General features: G+C 35.4%; 1 protein-coding gene across 1 annotated transcript; it reads left to right on the top strand.

The window, feature by feature from the left end:
• The first annotated feature begins 5,035 nt into the window (after positions 1-5,035).
• On the top strand, positions 5,036-15,312 carry LOC141601620 (uncharacterized). The gene is made up of 2 exons (XM_074421915.1): positions 5,036-5,657; positions 14,711-15,312. Exons 1-2 carry the CDS (start codon positions 5,036-5,038, stop codon positions 15,310-15,312), a joined length of 1,224 nt encoding a protein of 407 aa, XP_074278016.1.
• Positions 15,313-17,621: the final 2,309 nt, after the last annotated feature.

Raw genomic sequence — 17,621 nt, forward strand, 5'->3', positions numbered from 1 at the left:
CCATAAACTTAATCGTGGTATGTTAGGGCACAACGCTTGTTTTAATTGCATAATAGAGAAACCCTTTGCGTTTTATACAAAAACTTGAATTATATTCTTATTTAGAGTTAGTGTACATCATAACAATTATTGAGGTACATTTCTAAATACAAAACTAAAATGAGTACACTATAACACTTATATGTCCATGGATGAAATGGCAACTACCCTAGTTCCATTCATGTAAATTTCTGAATTTAATCTTGCTTAGTCATCACATGATAATGCCAAATATTATGAAATTCATAAATTTGTATCAAATACTCATGATGCGGTATTTGGTAATAATGCAATGTCAATGTCATAGATATTCAAGAAGGAATATGTTGAAGTCACACAACCAACTTCCTTGATCTTTACTTATTTGGGGTTTGTCTCTATTTTAGTGTCTAACATCTTCTCTTTCGAGCCTAGCTCTATTCTTTACAATTAAGATAGGAACTTTACTTCATATTGCTCCCACTCACTTCAAGAATTTCTACTTGATGAAAACTTATCTTCATATAAATTCCTAGTTAATCCTTCACAAGGATATGATGAACTCTATTGTGGTATTTGGTCAATCAAAATTTCTAACAAATCAATTTACCAATTTAACATTGTCATATTTTTAACAACTTAAGTACTTGATTACAAGTGTTTAGGTTGAGCAATAAGACTTTTGAACCATGGATGCATAGAAGATATAATCAAAACATATTTTGACTAATCATTACCTCTAGTCATATTTCTCCACAAGAAATCATACATAGGTATGTTAGGAATTTTAAGATGCCAATCTTATATGACATAGGACTACTATGGTGTTCTATGGAATAGAACGATTCCTATGGAGCTAGTCCATAATCTATGATACGGTTCATTTTTAGAAAGAGATTCTTTGTCGTTTAGCAAAAGTGCTTTAGCGGAGACTCGTGTTACAATCGAATGATATCGCATATGAGTAGGAGTAATGAAATAGAACAACATTAAAAACAACGAAATAGTGGGAAAAAGCAACATTCATCGTAATATATAAAACATTTAAGTATGTTTTAGCATTTATATAATGACCTCCACCCAATTATATAAACGATTCCGAGACCCAAAAATTCATACTAAATCTTGGATGTGAGCCTACGGGCCCTCTACACCTCTTGCTAATATAATCTTGGTGGGTTAACCCTTTTAACCGATTCTACAATTAGAACCCTCGGTCGATGAATTTATGTTAAGTTCATCTTTAGCCCGAACCTATTGGGACAACGATCCCTCTAATACTTTCGTTGAGATCAACCAAATTTCGAAATGTAATAACATTTTATTACCCCACTTACCCAACGTCAATAGAGAGCACCCCGAAAAATCGTATTGTACCCCTTATGAAATTGAGCTTCATGGGTTCCTACTATTTGGTAAGGCTAAGTCTCAATCTTTTAAAATGAAGGTCTTGTCAATTTATTATCTATCAAATTTAAGTGAACTAAATTTTCGAACTATCGATAATTATAATTGACACGGTCGAATACTCGATATGATATGCATGTGTTGTTAATGGCGATTTGGCAATGCATGCAACATATAATGAAAAATGCATAAGCAATAAATAAACTTCCTAGTATGACCTTCCTAAAATAGAAAATCTAATATTCTATTTACAAATTCGGAAACCAACTCCTTTGGTCCCTTGAACTTCATGTGACACGCCTCCCAAGGAAAACACCGTCTTGACCGGAACTATAACAACTCGACCCACCACCATCGTAACACACCCCACATAAATATGGGATGTTCACCTTTGGGCCCGTTTTGTCCTCACTTAAGCCCAAAAGCACAAGGCATTGTTACTAAGTGGTGGGTGGAAGCCTTTATAAACATATCACAATCCTCATATTTTCCCAATGTGGGACAACTCAATCTCATCACCTCACGGAGTGTTACAAACTCCCCCACTTAAATAACACAACGTCCCCGTTGTGTCCGGAGGCTGACCGTAGCCAAGCCCAGAATCCTCCCTCGCTAGGTGGGTAACCTGGGTACTCTGACCATAGGCTCACCACACGGTCGTAGGGTTGCTCTGATACCATTTATAACAACTCGACCCACCACCATCGTAACACCCCACATAAATATGGGATGTTCACCTTTGGGCCCGTTTTGTCCTCACTTAAGCCCAAAAGCACAAGGCCTTGTTACTAAGTGGTGGGTGGAAGCCTTTATAAACATATCACAATCCTCATATTTTCCCTATGTGGGACAACTCAATCTCATCACCTCACGGGGTGTTACAGGAACTCCTTTCCGAATGGGTCCGTCTTTAGGAAACTCCGGAATTACGAAAATAATAATAAATATACATAGCTATTCCTATTATACATTTGTAATAAAAATTTAAATCTATTAAATTACAAAACGGTGATGCGAAATCACATTAAAATTACAACCAAATCGATATTCCCTTTCATTACGGGTAATACCAATTAAAAACTAAGGCCATACTTAGATAAAAATTACATAATTCAAAATTATATAAATAAAATATGACATTCATCAATGAAAAATGCAGCATTATTATATGATCTAACATGCCAAATTAATGTGCCAAATCGCCCTATTTATACCTAATATCGTATATAATCCAGTTTTATGGAAATGCGTGATAATAACTTATTAAAATCACAAATCAATACTTAAATCAAATTTAAGCCCAAGTTAATTATCCTAATTCTTTAAGGACTCAAAAATTAGTCTTCACTCAATTTTTGACTATAGTTCAACTTGGTTTTAATTATTGCTTATTAAACTTCTTTTAATCATAACAATTATGAAATAATTCCCAACAAATCATAAAAATTTGGAAAAATTCGAAATCACATTTTTGTATATACTGGAATATTAGCAAGATTCCAAAAACTCAATAAAATTTGCCCACAAAATATTTATAATTTATTTCATTAATAAATCGTATAAAACATAACTTTTACAATTTAATTCCAAATTAAAAATAAAAATTATGGAAAAATCAAAATCAAAATTTTGAACATTCTTAAAAAAAAAATTCCAGAACCTGGAAATGGCAAAATTTCAACCAAAAATTTCGAATTTATTTTTATGACTAATAAAGTTGCCCTTTTATCGATTTTATCACATAAGAATCAATAATCATACCAAATCAATCAAAATTAATCATGCAACTTTAGATCTAATGTTCATATCATATATACAACATTAGAGAAAAATTTCATGCCATAAAATTCATTTTAGCTATTTTTGCTAAAAATAGTCACTATTTATATCATTTTAACTATTAAAATTATAAATCGTGCATAATAAATCACATTTATCTAAAATTTTACATAAAATTTGTAAAATATGCATGTGACATCATATTAAAATTTCATGGCATGTTTTAAAGTTTAACTATTTTTAGTCATTTAATCTTCATTTATACCCTTTTTATCACATAAAAATTATAAATCATGAAATATTAATCACATCAATACGAAATTTTACATACAATACATAAAATATTCATGTGAGGTCACACTAAAAAATCATGGCCAGCAGTAAAGTTTAACTATTTTTAGTAAATAAAAGTTCATTTTACTCACTAAAATGTGATTATTTCACTAAAACTCATTAAATTAAGCAATAATCATCCATAAATCATCAATATGACCTAAAAACATTTTATAGCTAGAATATACAACATGCATTATGATTTCGTGGCTTTATCTAATAAATCACAAATTGTTAGTTTTAATTAAGTTACATTAAGTCGGAAAAACAAAACCGATTATGCATGCAACACCAAAGTTCTTGATGCCAATTGTTAGGTTCATAAACCCCTATTAGACTCATCTAATTCATTTTATAAATTACTCATTAATTTATATTCATGTAGATCTAGTGCATGCATAACAAAATAAACAAAATAAGTAGAAAATGATATTTCTTAGATACAATATGGTCCGAAATTTTGGGCACAAATAAGGACATATTCCTTATTTGTTCTTGAGCTTAAATATTATGGATGATCCTTCAAAATCCCAAGTAAAGAGATTCTCCTCTTGTTGCACCCAAAACAAAACCCTTAAAACTAATATACTAATTAACTAGATTAATATATTAGTGATCCATAAATGATTCTAATAATATGTATTACTCTACTAGTAATAATATTTATGATAATATTAGAATAAATATGAACAATTTTAGAGTTTCTAAAACTATTTTAGAGAGATGTGTTAGAGAAGATGATAAGAATGATAGATAATAATATGTAGAGAAAAATAGAGAACCAATTCTCTATGTGAGAATAGGGTGCCGGTTGGGAGGGGCTAGAAGGCCAATGCATGGCCTTCACCATTTTGCTTTTTCTCTTTTCTAAACATTAGGCATGTAAAGCTAGGTAAATAGAGTGATCATTATGTTTGCCATATATAATAAACAAACACAAATGACCCATTTAGCTCTATAAAAACCGGTGCCCTACTATAATACGGACTTCCATTTTATTTTGTCAATTTGTCATTTGTCACACAATATGTCACATGTAGCATGTAACATGTTATTAATTAATATAATGCATATTTATTAAATAAATATCATTATATACATTAATTAAATTACATATAACAAATTGTCTAGTAATTCTTGATCACATAAATAAAATGGTTCATATAATTATAACTCACAACATTTTGCAATTATAATCAATCAATCATTCTTAATTTAGTTGTTTCACAAACAATAACGAATTTTAGTAATAAAATCTTTTAATTACTAAAATAAATCTTATTTTGGGTTCTTTCCTGGTAAGAGGGGCCTTAGACAGGGAGACCCCATATCACCTCTATTATTTACTTTGAGTATGGAGTACCTGAGTAGGATTTTGAAGTGTGCTACTGAGAAAATGCCTTTCCAATATCACCCCCTTTGCAAACCTCTTAAATTGAGACATTTAATGTTCGCCGATGATTTGTTGTTATTTTGCAAAGGGAATGCACACTCTATAATGCTCTTGTTGAGGGCCTATTCTGGTTTTTCTGAAGCTTCTGGGCTCAGGATGAATGCTCAGAAGTCTAGTGTGTATTTTAATGGTGTTAATGCTCAGCTCAAGAAAGATATTTTGTCAATCTCTGGGTTTATAGAGGGTACCCTTCCTTTTAAATACCTTGGAGTGCCTATCACTGCAGGGAGGCTTCTGAAGAAAGATTGTGCATTGTTAATTGAAAAGATAGTGGCCAGGATTAGAAGTTTGGGAGCTAAGCACCTTTCATATACAGGAAGGCTTGTTTTAGTCTCCTCTGTTCTTTCTACTATGCATAGTTATTGGGCTGCTATGTTTGTCCTTCCTAAGTGTGTTCTTAAGAGAGTGGATGATATTTGTAGAAACTTTCTTTGGGAAGGCAACTCTGAATATGGTAAACCTCCTTCAGTTGCTTGGCATAAAGTTTGTGTGCCAAAACAGGAGGGGGGACTAGGGCTCAAACAATCTCAGGTTTGGAATATTGCTTTGGTTGGAAAGTTAGTTTGGTGGATTGCAGTGCAGCCTGACAGGCTTTGGGTTCAATGGGTGAACCATGTTTATTTAAAAGCTTCACCTTGGCTTCAGTATAAACCTCCTTCAGACTGCTGTTGGTACTGGAGGAAAATTTTGTTGGAATATGTGTCCTCCGACAATAATGCGATCACAACTGTTGATCATAACGATCACATGTTTAAGTCTCATTTTAAAGAATACAATTGGGAAGTAATTTTTACTGTCAACTGGTCCACACATATCGGTAATGATTGGCTGACTAGAGTTTGACATTACTGTCGTGCGACGGTGGTGACCAGTTGATCCCCTTAGGTCATACCTAAAGGGTAACATTCTTAATTGATCATTTAATTAATCGTATGACGATACGGGTTAATTAAATTACTTAAAATTGACGGACGATTTTGGAAGTAATATTTACGTATCTCATTATAATTTGATTAAATAAGATACGGTCTAAGTGATTGAATCGTTTTATTACTTAGATGAAATTATTGTTTAAGGAAACAATTGCATTTGAATGAATAATTTATTATAAATACAAGATGTTGTGATTTATAATTGGTAAATTATTTTGGTTCAAGTAATTATGAATTACTAAGTCGATTTTGTATATGACGTATTTTTATTAATGCGTTGATTTTTAATATGTTAAAAATACATATCAATTTTACATGACATGTGACAAATTGACAAATTGACAAAGATAAAATGGAGTCCATTTTATCTTAAGTAGACCGAAATTAAGAGGGAGTATGGTGTTTAAATTATGTTATATTTTTGAGTGGAAAACAATATAATTGCACCTAGCCATAGCCATGCAAGCCTATGTTTTCTTGGATAGAAAAACATGACCATGCATTGGCTCCCTCTCTCTCCTTCCCACCGGTTTTTTGAAGGACAAAATAGAGAGTTTTTCTCTATTATCTTTCATTCATAATTCATACCATATTTCTAATGTAAGAAATAAAAAAGGCTCTCTAATAAAACTAGAGAAATAAAGCTCCAATCTTCATCCTCTCTTAACCGAAAATTAAGAGACCAAAATAAAGATTTTTATGTCAATTTTATTTAAAATTAATATTGTTCTAGTAATAATAATATTAATTTTGTTAAGTTGTTACCTTGGGTATAAATCCTTGGGAGGGATTCTACACTTGAATCCTTGTTCTTCCATTTTGGAGTGCTCAAGAACAAGTAAGAAGGAGATCTTACTTGTGCCCAATAATCCGAAATACCAATGTAAGGGTTGATGATTTCTTCCTTTTAATTATTGTTTGCATGCATAAGATAATCTTTTAATTTTATAACTAAATTAAAATCATCACATATATGAATGTGTCAAGTAAAGAGATAAGGATTTCTAACAAGCGGTATCAGAGCCTTGGTTGTTTGCATGCAAATCGGTTATAGTTTTTCAGAGTTATACGATTAACATATAAAAGTTGTAAATTTGTGTTATTATGATATATCATGAAATAAATTATGCATGTTAAAGTTTCTGATCCTAAAATGTATTTAGGATATTTTGGTTAATTTATGGATTTTTATTGTTCATCTTATATAATAATGACATTAAAAATGTGATTTTATGATTAAAATGTCATTTTCGGACTAAAATTAGCTAAATTTCGAATTTTATAGTGGTTTTTGGATATGTTTTCACATATATGATTTTTATATTACCTGTAAATTTTCATAATTTTTGGAGTTTTATGCTCGAAATATGGATTTTTCATGATAAAAATCGAATTTAAATTAATAATAGGTTAATATGAGAAATATTTCGAATCTGGTCATAGAAATTTAATATGTTGTCACATGCAATTTTACAAGATGTGTGTAAAATAATAGGTTATAATGAAGTCTTTATGCATGATTTATGAATTTTTGATGAAAAATAGCATAAATAGTGACTTAATTAGTGAATAATTGCTAAAACATACTTCATGACTAAGAAAAAACGTCGCATGTTGCATTTTATTATCTTTTTCATATCTAAAATTGAAAAGTTGATGAATATAATTTTTCTCATGTTTTTATGATTATAATTGATAAATCCGATAAACCGCAACATAGTTTTTCCGATAAATATTTCGAAATTTTAACCTAAGTTTTGGAATATTATGAGTGTCATGGTATTTTTCCAGAATGTTCATGAGTTTAAATTTCAAATTTCAAATTTATTTGAAATTTTTGTGATTTATTTGAAGTTTATAGCTTTTTATTGTATTTTTGAGTCCACTAATGAACAATTTTAAGTAATATAAGTTAATTATAGTCAAATAGTTAGTGGAGACTAATTTTGAGTCCTAAGTTGGTTAGGGTAATTAACTTGTGCATAAATATGATTTTATGTAATTTATTGTGATTTTAAAAGGTTGAATCACGCAAATCCGTAAAAACCGTTAAATATACGATATTGGCTCCTTAAAGGCGATTTAGCATAAAATTGGGCATGTTCATACATATTATAATGCTGCATTTTATTTATGATTGTCATAATTTTATTTTATGTAATTTTTTGAATTATGTAATTTACTTAGTATGGCCTTAGTTTTTAATTGGTATTACCCGAAATGTATGGGAATATCGATTCGGTTGTAATTTATTGTGATCTCGTATCACCGTTTTGTAATTTAATAGATTTATTTTATTTTAATTACAAATGTATAATAGGAAATTATGTAATTTATTTGTTATGTAATTTATTTATTCCGGAGTTCCTTGAAGACGGTGTCACTCAAGAAGGCGATACATAAAGACGGTGTTACCTCGAGATGCGCGCCAAAACCGAAGTTCAAGGGACCAATGGAGTTGGTTTCCGAATATGTAATAGTTAATTAGATTTTCTATTTTAGGAAGGCCATACTAGGATTTAATTTATGCTTTGCATTTTTATTTATATGTTGCATGCATCGCTAAATCGCCATAACTAAAACATGCATCATCTCTTAATCGAGTTTATCGACCGTGTCAATTAGAATTATCGTAGTTCACCGCTTTAGTTCACTTAAAACGTGATAGATAATAAATTGACATGACCTCTCGCTAAAATAATCAATTGAGACATAGCCTTACCAAAAAGTAGAAACCATGAAAACCTATTTCGCGAGTGAGTGCACTCGACCCTACCGGGGTACAAAACTTGTTACGTAGGGGAAGTGGGTGATAAATGTCTATCCACCGAATTCATGTTGATAAGGGATGAATCGGCCCTACCGTGCCCAAGTTGATGTGGATTTGGATCATGGACACATTTATTCGAAATTTGGATTGAGCTCAACGGAAGTATTGGTGACCGTAGTCGCATGTGTTCCGGGCTAAAGATAAATGTTAATGTAATTTTATCGACCAAGAGTTCTAAAAGTAGAATCGATTAAAGTGTTAATCCACCGAGTTATATTTATAAGGGATAAATCGGCCCTACCGTGCCCAAGTTAATATGAATTTGGATCTTGGAATCATTTATAATAGTTGGGTAGAGGTCACTATATAAATGCTTATATCTTGTTAATTTATTTACAAGTATGATATTAAAAAGACAAATGTTAATATTTCCTTTTCCTCCATACTTGTAGTTCATTACAATGAATCCATCAAACGCTACCGCACCGATAACTATTGAGTCTTGTCACAATGTTTTTGACGACGTTTGCTCCAACAATGATTTCAACACTACTAGAGAACTTCATTTTGGGATTGGTTCGGATGGAAACCTAAACTTCATCACTTCTTCTAAACCTCCTACAAGGTCTCGTGTGAGCCAGTCTCAGGAAGACCGCCTCATACAATCTATAGGATCTTTGTCTCTGGAAGATAAAGATGCCAAAACTAGTGGGAGCTCAAGCAATCAAGTTCTTGCTTCAAAGGGCAAAAGGTTCAAGAAGAAGGGAAAGAAAGTGAAAAACTTCAAGCAAGTTGATGATGAGTGCCATTATTGCTATGGCATGGGACATTGGCTTAGGAATTGTCCCGTATATTTGCAAAATATAAGGGAAGGAATCATCGTTCCAAAAGGTAAAATTCCTAAGGAAATTTATGTTATTGATATAAATTATACTTCCACTACGACATGGGTACTGGATACCGGTTGTGGTTCTCACCTTTGTAATCATTTACAGGGTTTAAGAGACGTGAAGAGGCTTAGCAAAGGAGATGTGGATCTACGCCTTGGAAATGGAGCTCGAGTAGCGGCCGAATCCAAAGGAACTTATGTATTAGCTTTGCCTAATGGATTTGAGATGTATTTACATAATTGTTTTTATGTGCCTACACTCTCTAAAAACATTATTTCTATCGCTATGCTAGACATGGACGGTTTTTGTTTTGTCCTTAAGAACAATCGTTGTACTATTTCTAGGAACGACTTGGTTATAGGCCAAGTTTCCTCTATTAATGGCATTTAAATTTTAGAAACCTCAAATCCAACTAATGATATCTATAACATTCAATCAAAAAAACTCAAATCAAGTGACCCAAGTGAATCGTTCATTTGGCATTGTCGATTAGGTCACATAAACGAGAATCGCATCAAAAGATTAATTTCAAGTAATGTGATTACACCATTTGATTATCAATCATATGGTACATGCGAATATTGCCTACTTGGCAAAATGATTCGTAATCCTTTTAGTGGTAAAGGGACACGAGCTAGTGAACTATTGGGACTCATACTCACCGATGTATGTGGACCAATGAGTATCACCGCTCGAGGAAATTATGACTACTTCATAACCTTCACCGATGACTTGAGTAGACATGGGCATGTCTATTTAATGAAATATAAGAGTGAAGGTTTTGAGAAATTCAAGGAATTTCAAAATGAAGTAGAGAACCAATTGAACAAAAAGATAAAAGCACTACGATCCGATCGTGGTGGAGAATATCTTAGCCTTGAATTCGATTCAAACTTGAAAGGTTGTGGTATCATATCACAACTTTCTCCACCCGGAACACCACAACTTAATGGGGTTGCCGAAAGGAGAAATCGAACCTTACTTGATATGGTTCGATCCATGATGAGTCAAACCGAGTTACCAAACTCGTTTTGGGGATTTGCGATTCAAACCGCAATTAGATCTTTGAACAATAGTCCCACAAAGACCACCGAAAAGACTCCATGTGAGATGTGGACGGGAAGGGTTCCCAATATATCCTATATGAAGATTTGGGGATGTGATGCTTACGTCAAGGCAAAGACCGACAACAAGCTTGCCCCAAGATCCGAAAAATGCATCTTTGTAGGTTACCCCTCGACCTCTCGAGGATACTACTTCAACAAACCTCAAGAAAACAAAGTGTTTGTGTCTTGCGAGGCTGTCTTCTTAGAAAGGGAATTTATTTCTAAGAGACAGAGTGGGAGAAATTTTGAAATTGATGAAGTTCAAGAGCCACAAACCCAAGTAGAGACGCAAGAAGATGTTCCTTCGTCGTCTAACGTGGTTATCCCTCCTCCACCTAGAAGAACGGGCCGAGTTATTCGCCATCCCGATCGATATGTGGGACTTATCGAAGAAGATGGAACACTCGATGTGTTGCTTTTAGAAAGTGACGAGCCCGCCACCTACAAGTCCGCAATCTCTAGTCCTAATTCCTCCTTATGGCTTGAAGCCATGAAGTCCGAAATGGATTCTATGCATGAAAACCAAGTTTGGGACTTGGTAGATTTGCCTAAAGGGGCAAGACCTCTCCAATGCAAATGGATTTTCAAAGTCAAGAATGGCATAGAAGGACATGATAATGTCTACAAAGCTAGGCTAGTGGCAAAAGGATTTACCCAAGTCCAAGGTCTCCATTATGATGAGACCTTCGCCCCCGTAGCCATGCTAAGATCCATAAGGATTTTGTTAGCGATTGCCGCATTTCATGATTATGAAATATGGCAAATGGATGTCAAAACCACTTTTCTAAATGGGCATTTAGAAGAGGAGGTGTACATGATACAACACGAAGGTTTTGTTGATTCTAAGAATCCTAACAAAGTGTGCAAGCTTAAGAGATCCATCTATGGTCTTAAGGAAGCATCTAGAAGTTGGAATCATCGATTCAATCATGTTATAAAGGAGAATGGTTTCGCTTGAAGTGTTGAGGAACCATGTTTATACATGAAATTCAGTGTGAGCAATGTTGTGTTCCTAATCTTGTATGTCGATGACATACTACTCATAGGAAATGATATTCCAATGTTGTCTTCTGTTAAGAAGTTGTTAGGTAACCACTTCCAAATGAAGGATTTAAGAGAGGCACAACGCATATTAGGTATCCAGATCCATAGAGATAGATCCAAGAGGATATTGGCACTAAGTCAAGAATCTTATGTTGATAAGATTCTTCGACGGTTCAGCATGGACAAATCTAAAAGGGGTTTGGTACCTATGGTAACTGGGACTATATTGAGCAAGACTCAATCTCCCTCCGAACCCCATGATGTTGAACGCATGAAGATGATCCCTTATGCTTCCGCTGTTGGATCAATCATGTACGCCATGATATGCACACGTCCTGATGTCTCGTATGCCTTGAACATGACGAGTAGATATCAAGGAAATCCAGGTGAGAGTCACTGGATAGCCGTCAAGAACATCCTTAAGTACTTGAGAAGAACTAAGGATTCTATCTTAGTGTTTGGAGGAGACACCGAGCTACGTGTTAATGGATACACGGACTCAAGTTTTCAAACAGATAGAGATGACATGAAATCACAAGCTGGTTTCGTTTTCATGCTCAATGGTGGTGCCGTTAATGGAGAAGCTTCAAGGAAGTCGTGACCGCGGATTCAACAACGGAGGTGAGTAGATTGCGGATCGGAAGCCAAGGAAGCTGTGTGGATTAGGCAATTCACGGAAGGTCTAAGAGTAGTACCTACCGCCAATGATCCCATCACTCTTTATTGTGATAATAGTGGGACAATCTTCCAAGCTAAAGAGCCAAAGTTTAGTAATAGATCTAGACATGTACTTAGAAAATATCATGTAATAAGAGATTTCATTGAAAGAAAGGAAATTGCGATTTGTAAGGTTGGGACGGATGACAACATAGCCGATCCGCTCACCAAGCCTTTATCGCAGGCCAAGCATGATGGACATGTTGCGTCCATGGGACTTAAACGTGTACCAAGTTTTTGTTATATTTTGAAATGAAATAAAAGTGTTGTTTTTGTTCATGTTCATAATCACATTTGTCTTTTATCTTTTCTTTATACATTGTTACATCCAAACGGGTTGTGGAGACAATTGAACCCCGTTAAAGTGAACGCGGATTAAGATAGTATTTGCCCATAGTCACTTGTATGAGGTGACGTCTCGAAGTGAATAGAGTGTGATGCGATTGATGGAAAGTTCAAGTGCCATAGAGTCATATGAGAATGACTAGTCGATCACATAGGCAGACTGTTAGGAACACCTTGTCGGGCCTTATGACTGCTTATAGAGTTCTGGCAAATTTATATAGCCTGGTCGTGGCGAGAGCTACTATAGTATTCTAACGAGTCAATTCTTTTGACTAAAGACTATTCACCTATGATGGCACAGTTTCAGATTAACTTTGATTTGTGTTACTACGACCTTCGTAAATGGGGTCAAATGGGCATATTTTGGGTTATGATGGCTGTGGCTAGTCGAAGGGAATGAGTGCGATAGGAATTGTCCACCCCTAGTTAGGGTTATAAAAATATCTCAGGGCCACTCGAGGAGTAATGAACTGGAAATGCGTGGCCACGCTCGGTAGATATCTATGGTAGATAAATCCGGTCAATCAGTTATTCTCCAGATCGAGGAAACCACTCTCGATATGATCACTTGCAAGTACGACCTGAAAGACACCTTGCATTGAGTGGGAGATAGTAATAGGACAAGAGAATTGGTGACGCACACTTGTCGAGGACAAGTGGGAGATTGTTGGAATATGTGTCCTCCGACAATAATGCGATCACAACTGTTGATCATAACGATCACATGTTTAAGTCTCATTTTAAAGAATACAATTGGGAAGTAATTTTTACTGTCAACTGGTCCACACATATCGGTAATGATTGGCTGACTAGAGTTTGACATTACTGTCGTGCGACGGTGGTGACCAGTTGATCCTCTTAGGTCATACCTAAAGCGTAACATTCTTAATTGATCGTATGACGATACGGGTTAATTAAATTACTTAAAATTGACGGACGATTTTGGAAGTAATATTTACGTATCTCATTATAATTTGATTAAATAAGATACGGTCTAAGTGATTGAATTGTTTTATTACTTAGATGAAATTATTGTTTAAGGAAACAATTGCATTTGAATGAATAATTAATTATAAATACAAGATGTTGTGATTTATAATTGGTAAATTATTTTGGTTCAAGTAATTATGAATTACTAAGTCGATTTTGTATATGACGTATTTTTATTAATGCGTTGATTTTTAATATGTTAAAAATACATATCAATTTTACATGACATGTGACAAATTGACAGAGATAAAATGGAGTCCATTTTATCTTAAGTAGACCGAAATTAAGACGGAGTATGGTGTTTAAATTATGTTATATTTTTGAGTGGAAAACAATATAATTGCACCTATCCATAGCCATGCAAGCCTATGTTTTCTTGGATAGAAAAACATGACCATGCATTGGCTCCCTCTCTCTCCTTCCCACCGGTTTTTTGAAGGACAAAATAGAGAGTTTTTCTCTATTATTTTTCATTCATAATTCATACCATATTTCTAGTGTAAGAAATAAAAACGGCTCTCTAAGAAAACTAGAGAAATAAAGCTCCAATCTTCATCCTCTCTTAACCGAAAATTAGGAGACCAAAATAAAGATTTTTAAGTCAATTTTATTTAAAATTAATATTGTTCTAGTAATAATAATATTAATTTTGTTAAGTTGTTACCTTGGGTATAAATCCTTGGGAGGGATTCTACATTTGAATCCTTGTTCTTCCATTTTGGAGTGCTCAAGAACAAGTAAGAAGGAGATCTTACTTGTGCCCAATAATCCGAAATACCAATGTAAGGGTTGATGATTTCTTCCTTTTAATTATGGTTTGCATGCATAAGATCATTTTTTAATTTTATAACTAAATTAAAATCATCACATATATGAATGTGTCAAGTAAAGAGATAAATATTTCTAAGAAATTTGTGGTGTCAAAGATACTATAAGTGGTGGTTTTGTTGAGGGTCAGTGGTGTCAGAATGCTGGTTTGTATACTGTGAAGAGTTGTTATCAATGGTTAAGGTTAAAGAGGGATCAGGTGGACTGGTATAGGGCAGTTTGGTGTCCCGTGGCTCTCCCAAAGCACACCTTCATTGCCTGGATAATCTTCCATCAAGCCTTGAAGTTGAAAGATAAGTTGGTACAGTATGGTGTTTGTGATGATGATCTCTGTTGCATCTGTCAAATGCACTCTGAAACTCATCATCATTTGTTTACAAGATGCCATTACAGTCAAGAGCTTTTATGCATTGTAGGGAAATGGGTGGGTGCTGATATTAATACTGATGGTTGTTTACTCAGTTTTGCCCGCAGAAGATGGAGTAAGCTACGGAAGAGTATCACTACTGCTGCTGTCTTAGCATGTTGGTATTTTATTTGGATGCAGCGAAATGAAGCAAGACTAAAGCTATATATCACTAGGCCTAGTATTCTAGCAACTCAGGTTCAGGAGGTCATTAGAGGACGTTTTAGTCATTGTAAACCAGTTTGTATCTCTCATAAAGATGCCAACTGGTTGTCTAAGGTGCACTTAGCGTAATATTTACATTGAAATTTGTGACTTTTGTATCCAAAAGAAGATGTGATGTAATTTGCGATTATTAATGAAAAGCTTACCTTTTAGCAAAAATAAAATAAAATAAATCTTATTTAATCAAATTACAATAAGATATAAAAATTCTCACTCACAAAAGAATTGTTCAAACATAAGGAATTGATTAACTTGTATCGATATACAATTAATCACCTTATCTATTAAGGGAATTGTCCTATAGGTGTGACCTTAAGGGATCAACTGATCACCATCGTCAAACGACAGTAATGTCAAACTCTAGTTAGCCAATCATTACTGATTAATGTTGATCAGTTAACTATATAATGAATCATCCTTTACGTATTCTTATTATGAGATTTAATTATGATGTTTAATCATGTGATCGCACTATTGTTGAGGACACTTACTCCAACAATCTCCCTCGAACCGGCACGGAGAACGTCGTAAAAGCCCATTCAAGTCGAGAAGATTGAGAAAGTCCTCATGGTAGCAATCTTTTGAAATTGGGAAACAAACAACATCAGAACACCTATACGGGTCTGAAACAACAAAAACAGCAAAAACTCAACAAAGCAGCAGACTCACCAAGCCCTCTTGCGCACGGTAGGAAATGTGAGTGTCTAGCCGCAACAACAACTGGCTACCGTAAAAGCCGTCAGCCCAAGCAGGCGCCTCCCGCAGGTTCAACCCCCGCGGGACCGTAACCTATCTAGCCTCCCAACTCTCGACGAAGACGTCGTCCGCTTCCGTCTCTACTCTTCGCCTATTCGTCCCGCGAGACTACACGGGACAAGGAGGATCCCTCTCGATAATACGTACGACGTTCTGGAGCCCCTGTCTAGAGGTCCGAGGACCTCTCCTCCTAGTGCTGACCCTCCTCCCAGAGGAACCAGCCTCAGACCCCGTCTGAGCCTTTTCAGCACCAACAGCCCCAACAACGCCCCCTCACCCCCCGAATCTCTGTGGCTCCCTTAGCACCAACGGCCCCGACAACGGGCTCCTCACGTGCCTCCGTAGCTCACTCGCCTCTAACAACCTCCTCGGTGGCCTCCTCCTCGAAAGCGTCCTCCACCACCACCTCGGGAGCACTCGCCAGAGTACTAACCGGTCCAGTCCCGAACAACAGGTCTAAGGCCTCGGCCACGGACCCAATGGGCCCATTAGCCCCAGATCACTCACCTGCAATCAGGACAAAGCAAAAACAACGTCAGCCAAAATTTTGGCATTACGACGACACAAAACGGACAAAATCCAAAAAAAACAAACCACCTGCAAAAAAAAAAAACAAGGGCAAACCCGCCCGAACCCATCCAGCAAGACACCACAAAAATTGCACAAAAAAAAACCGACTCGCCCTTCTTTTCAAGCAAAAGACGAGTCAAAACAACGACAAAATTACAAAAAACCACCTAACACTTCAAAGACCCACACAAGGTCCGCAAAAATAAGGAACAAAAATTCCGACACAACTGGGCATTTTTCACAGCTCGAAAAAGACAATTTTACGCCAATTCAAGCACAAGCAGGTCAAAAATTCAAAATACGACCACAACAAAACCACGTGATTTAATCGCCTCTCAAAGCGACCTAAACTACCGTAAGGTCCATTTCAAAGCAAGATGGCTCAATTTGAGCCCAAACAGACGCTTATTTCGTCAGCATAAGACCGTCTCACAAAGGCAAAAATTCAAAATTTACCCCCAATGCCAAACAAAGGTCCAATATGGCAAAGACGGTCTTTCCCGACTACAATGCAACCTAGTGGGGCACATAACTCAAACAAACAAGCACGACATTGTGAAATAGGACGATCTTTCGTCTCATTCACGTTTTTTGCTCCTAGAGACGGAAATGGGGACCAAAATGCAAACTACAAGCACCCCTATACTCCTAAACAGGTTTCTAACCTAATGCAATCATCAATTTCACTTGAAAATGAGGCAAGCAAAAACGCCCAAATCGATTTTCGAAGGGTTAGGGTTTCGCCCTAATTTAATTACCAAAAAGGCAAACAAATTCAAATGGATTCAAGAGGATTTACATACCTTGACATGACATGAAGATAATGGCACGAAAATTACAAATGATGAAGTCGAAAAAGGGCAATTTTGTGGGTTTTTGCGGTTTTGTTTCGAAGAAGACGAAGGCAATGGGGAGCTGAACTTCCACGCGTCTTTTTACAGAAAAACGGAGAGGCTCCTTGCCTCGCAGGACGGCTCGCGCCTCTTTGCGGTGCTCCTCTTCTTATTCAGCGAAGTCTTGGGCATTGGCCCCATTTACTCGCTATTTTCACA

Source organism: Silene latifolia, chromosome 9, assembly GCF_048544455.1.
Source record: "Silene latifolia isolate original U9 population chromosome 9, ASM4854445v1, whole genome shotgun sequence".
Taxonomy (NCBI): Eukaryota; Viridiplantae; Streptophyta; class Magnoliopsida; order Caryophyllales; family Caryophyllaceae; genus Silene; species Silene latifolia.

Bases quoted from the DNA above. Each gene is read 5' to 3' on its own strand.
- LOC141601620 (XM_074421915.1), top strand. From the start codon at position 5,036: ATGCTCTTGTTGAGGGCCTATTCTGGTTTTTCTGAAGCTTCTGGGCTC. The intron at 5,658-14,710 runs GTTGGTACTGGA...GTGGTGTCAAAG, and splicing joins TAAACCTCCTTCAGACTGCT to ATACTATAAGTGGTGGTTTT.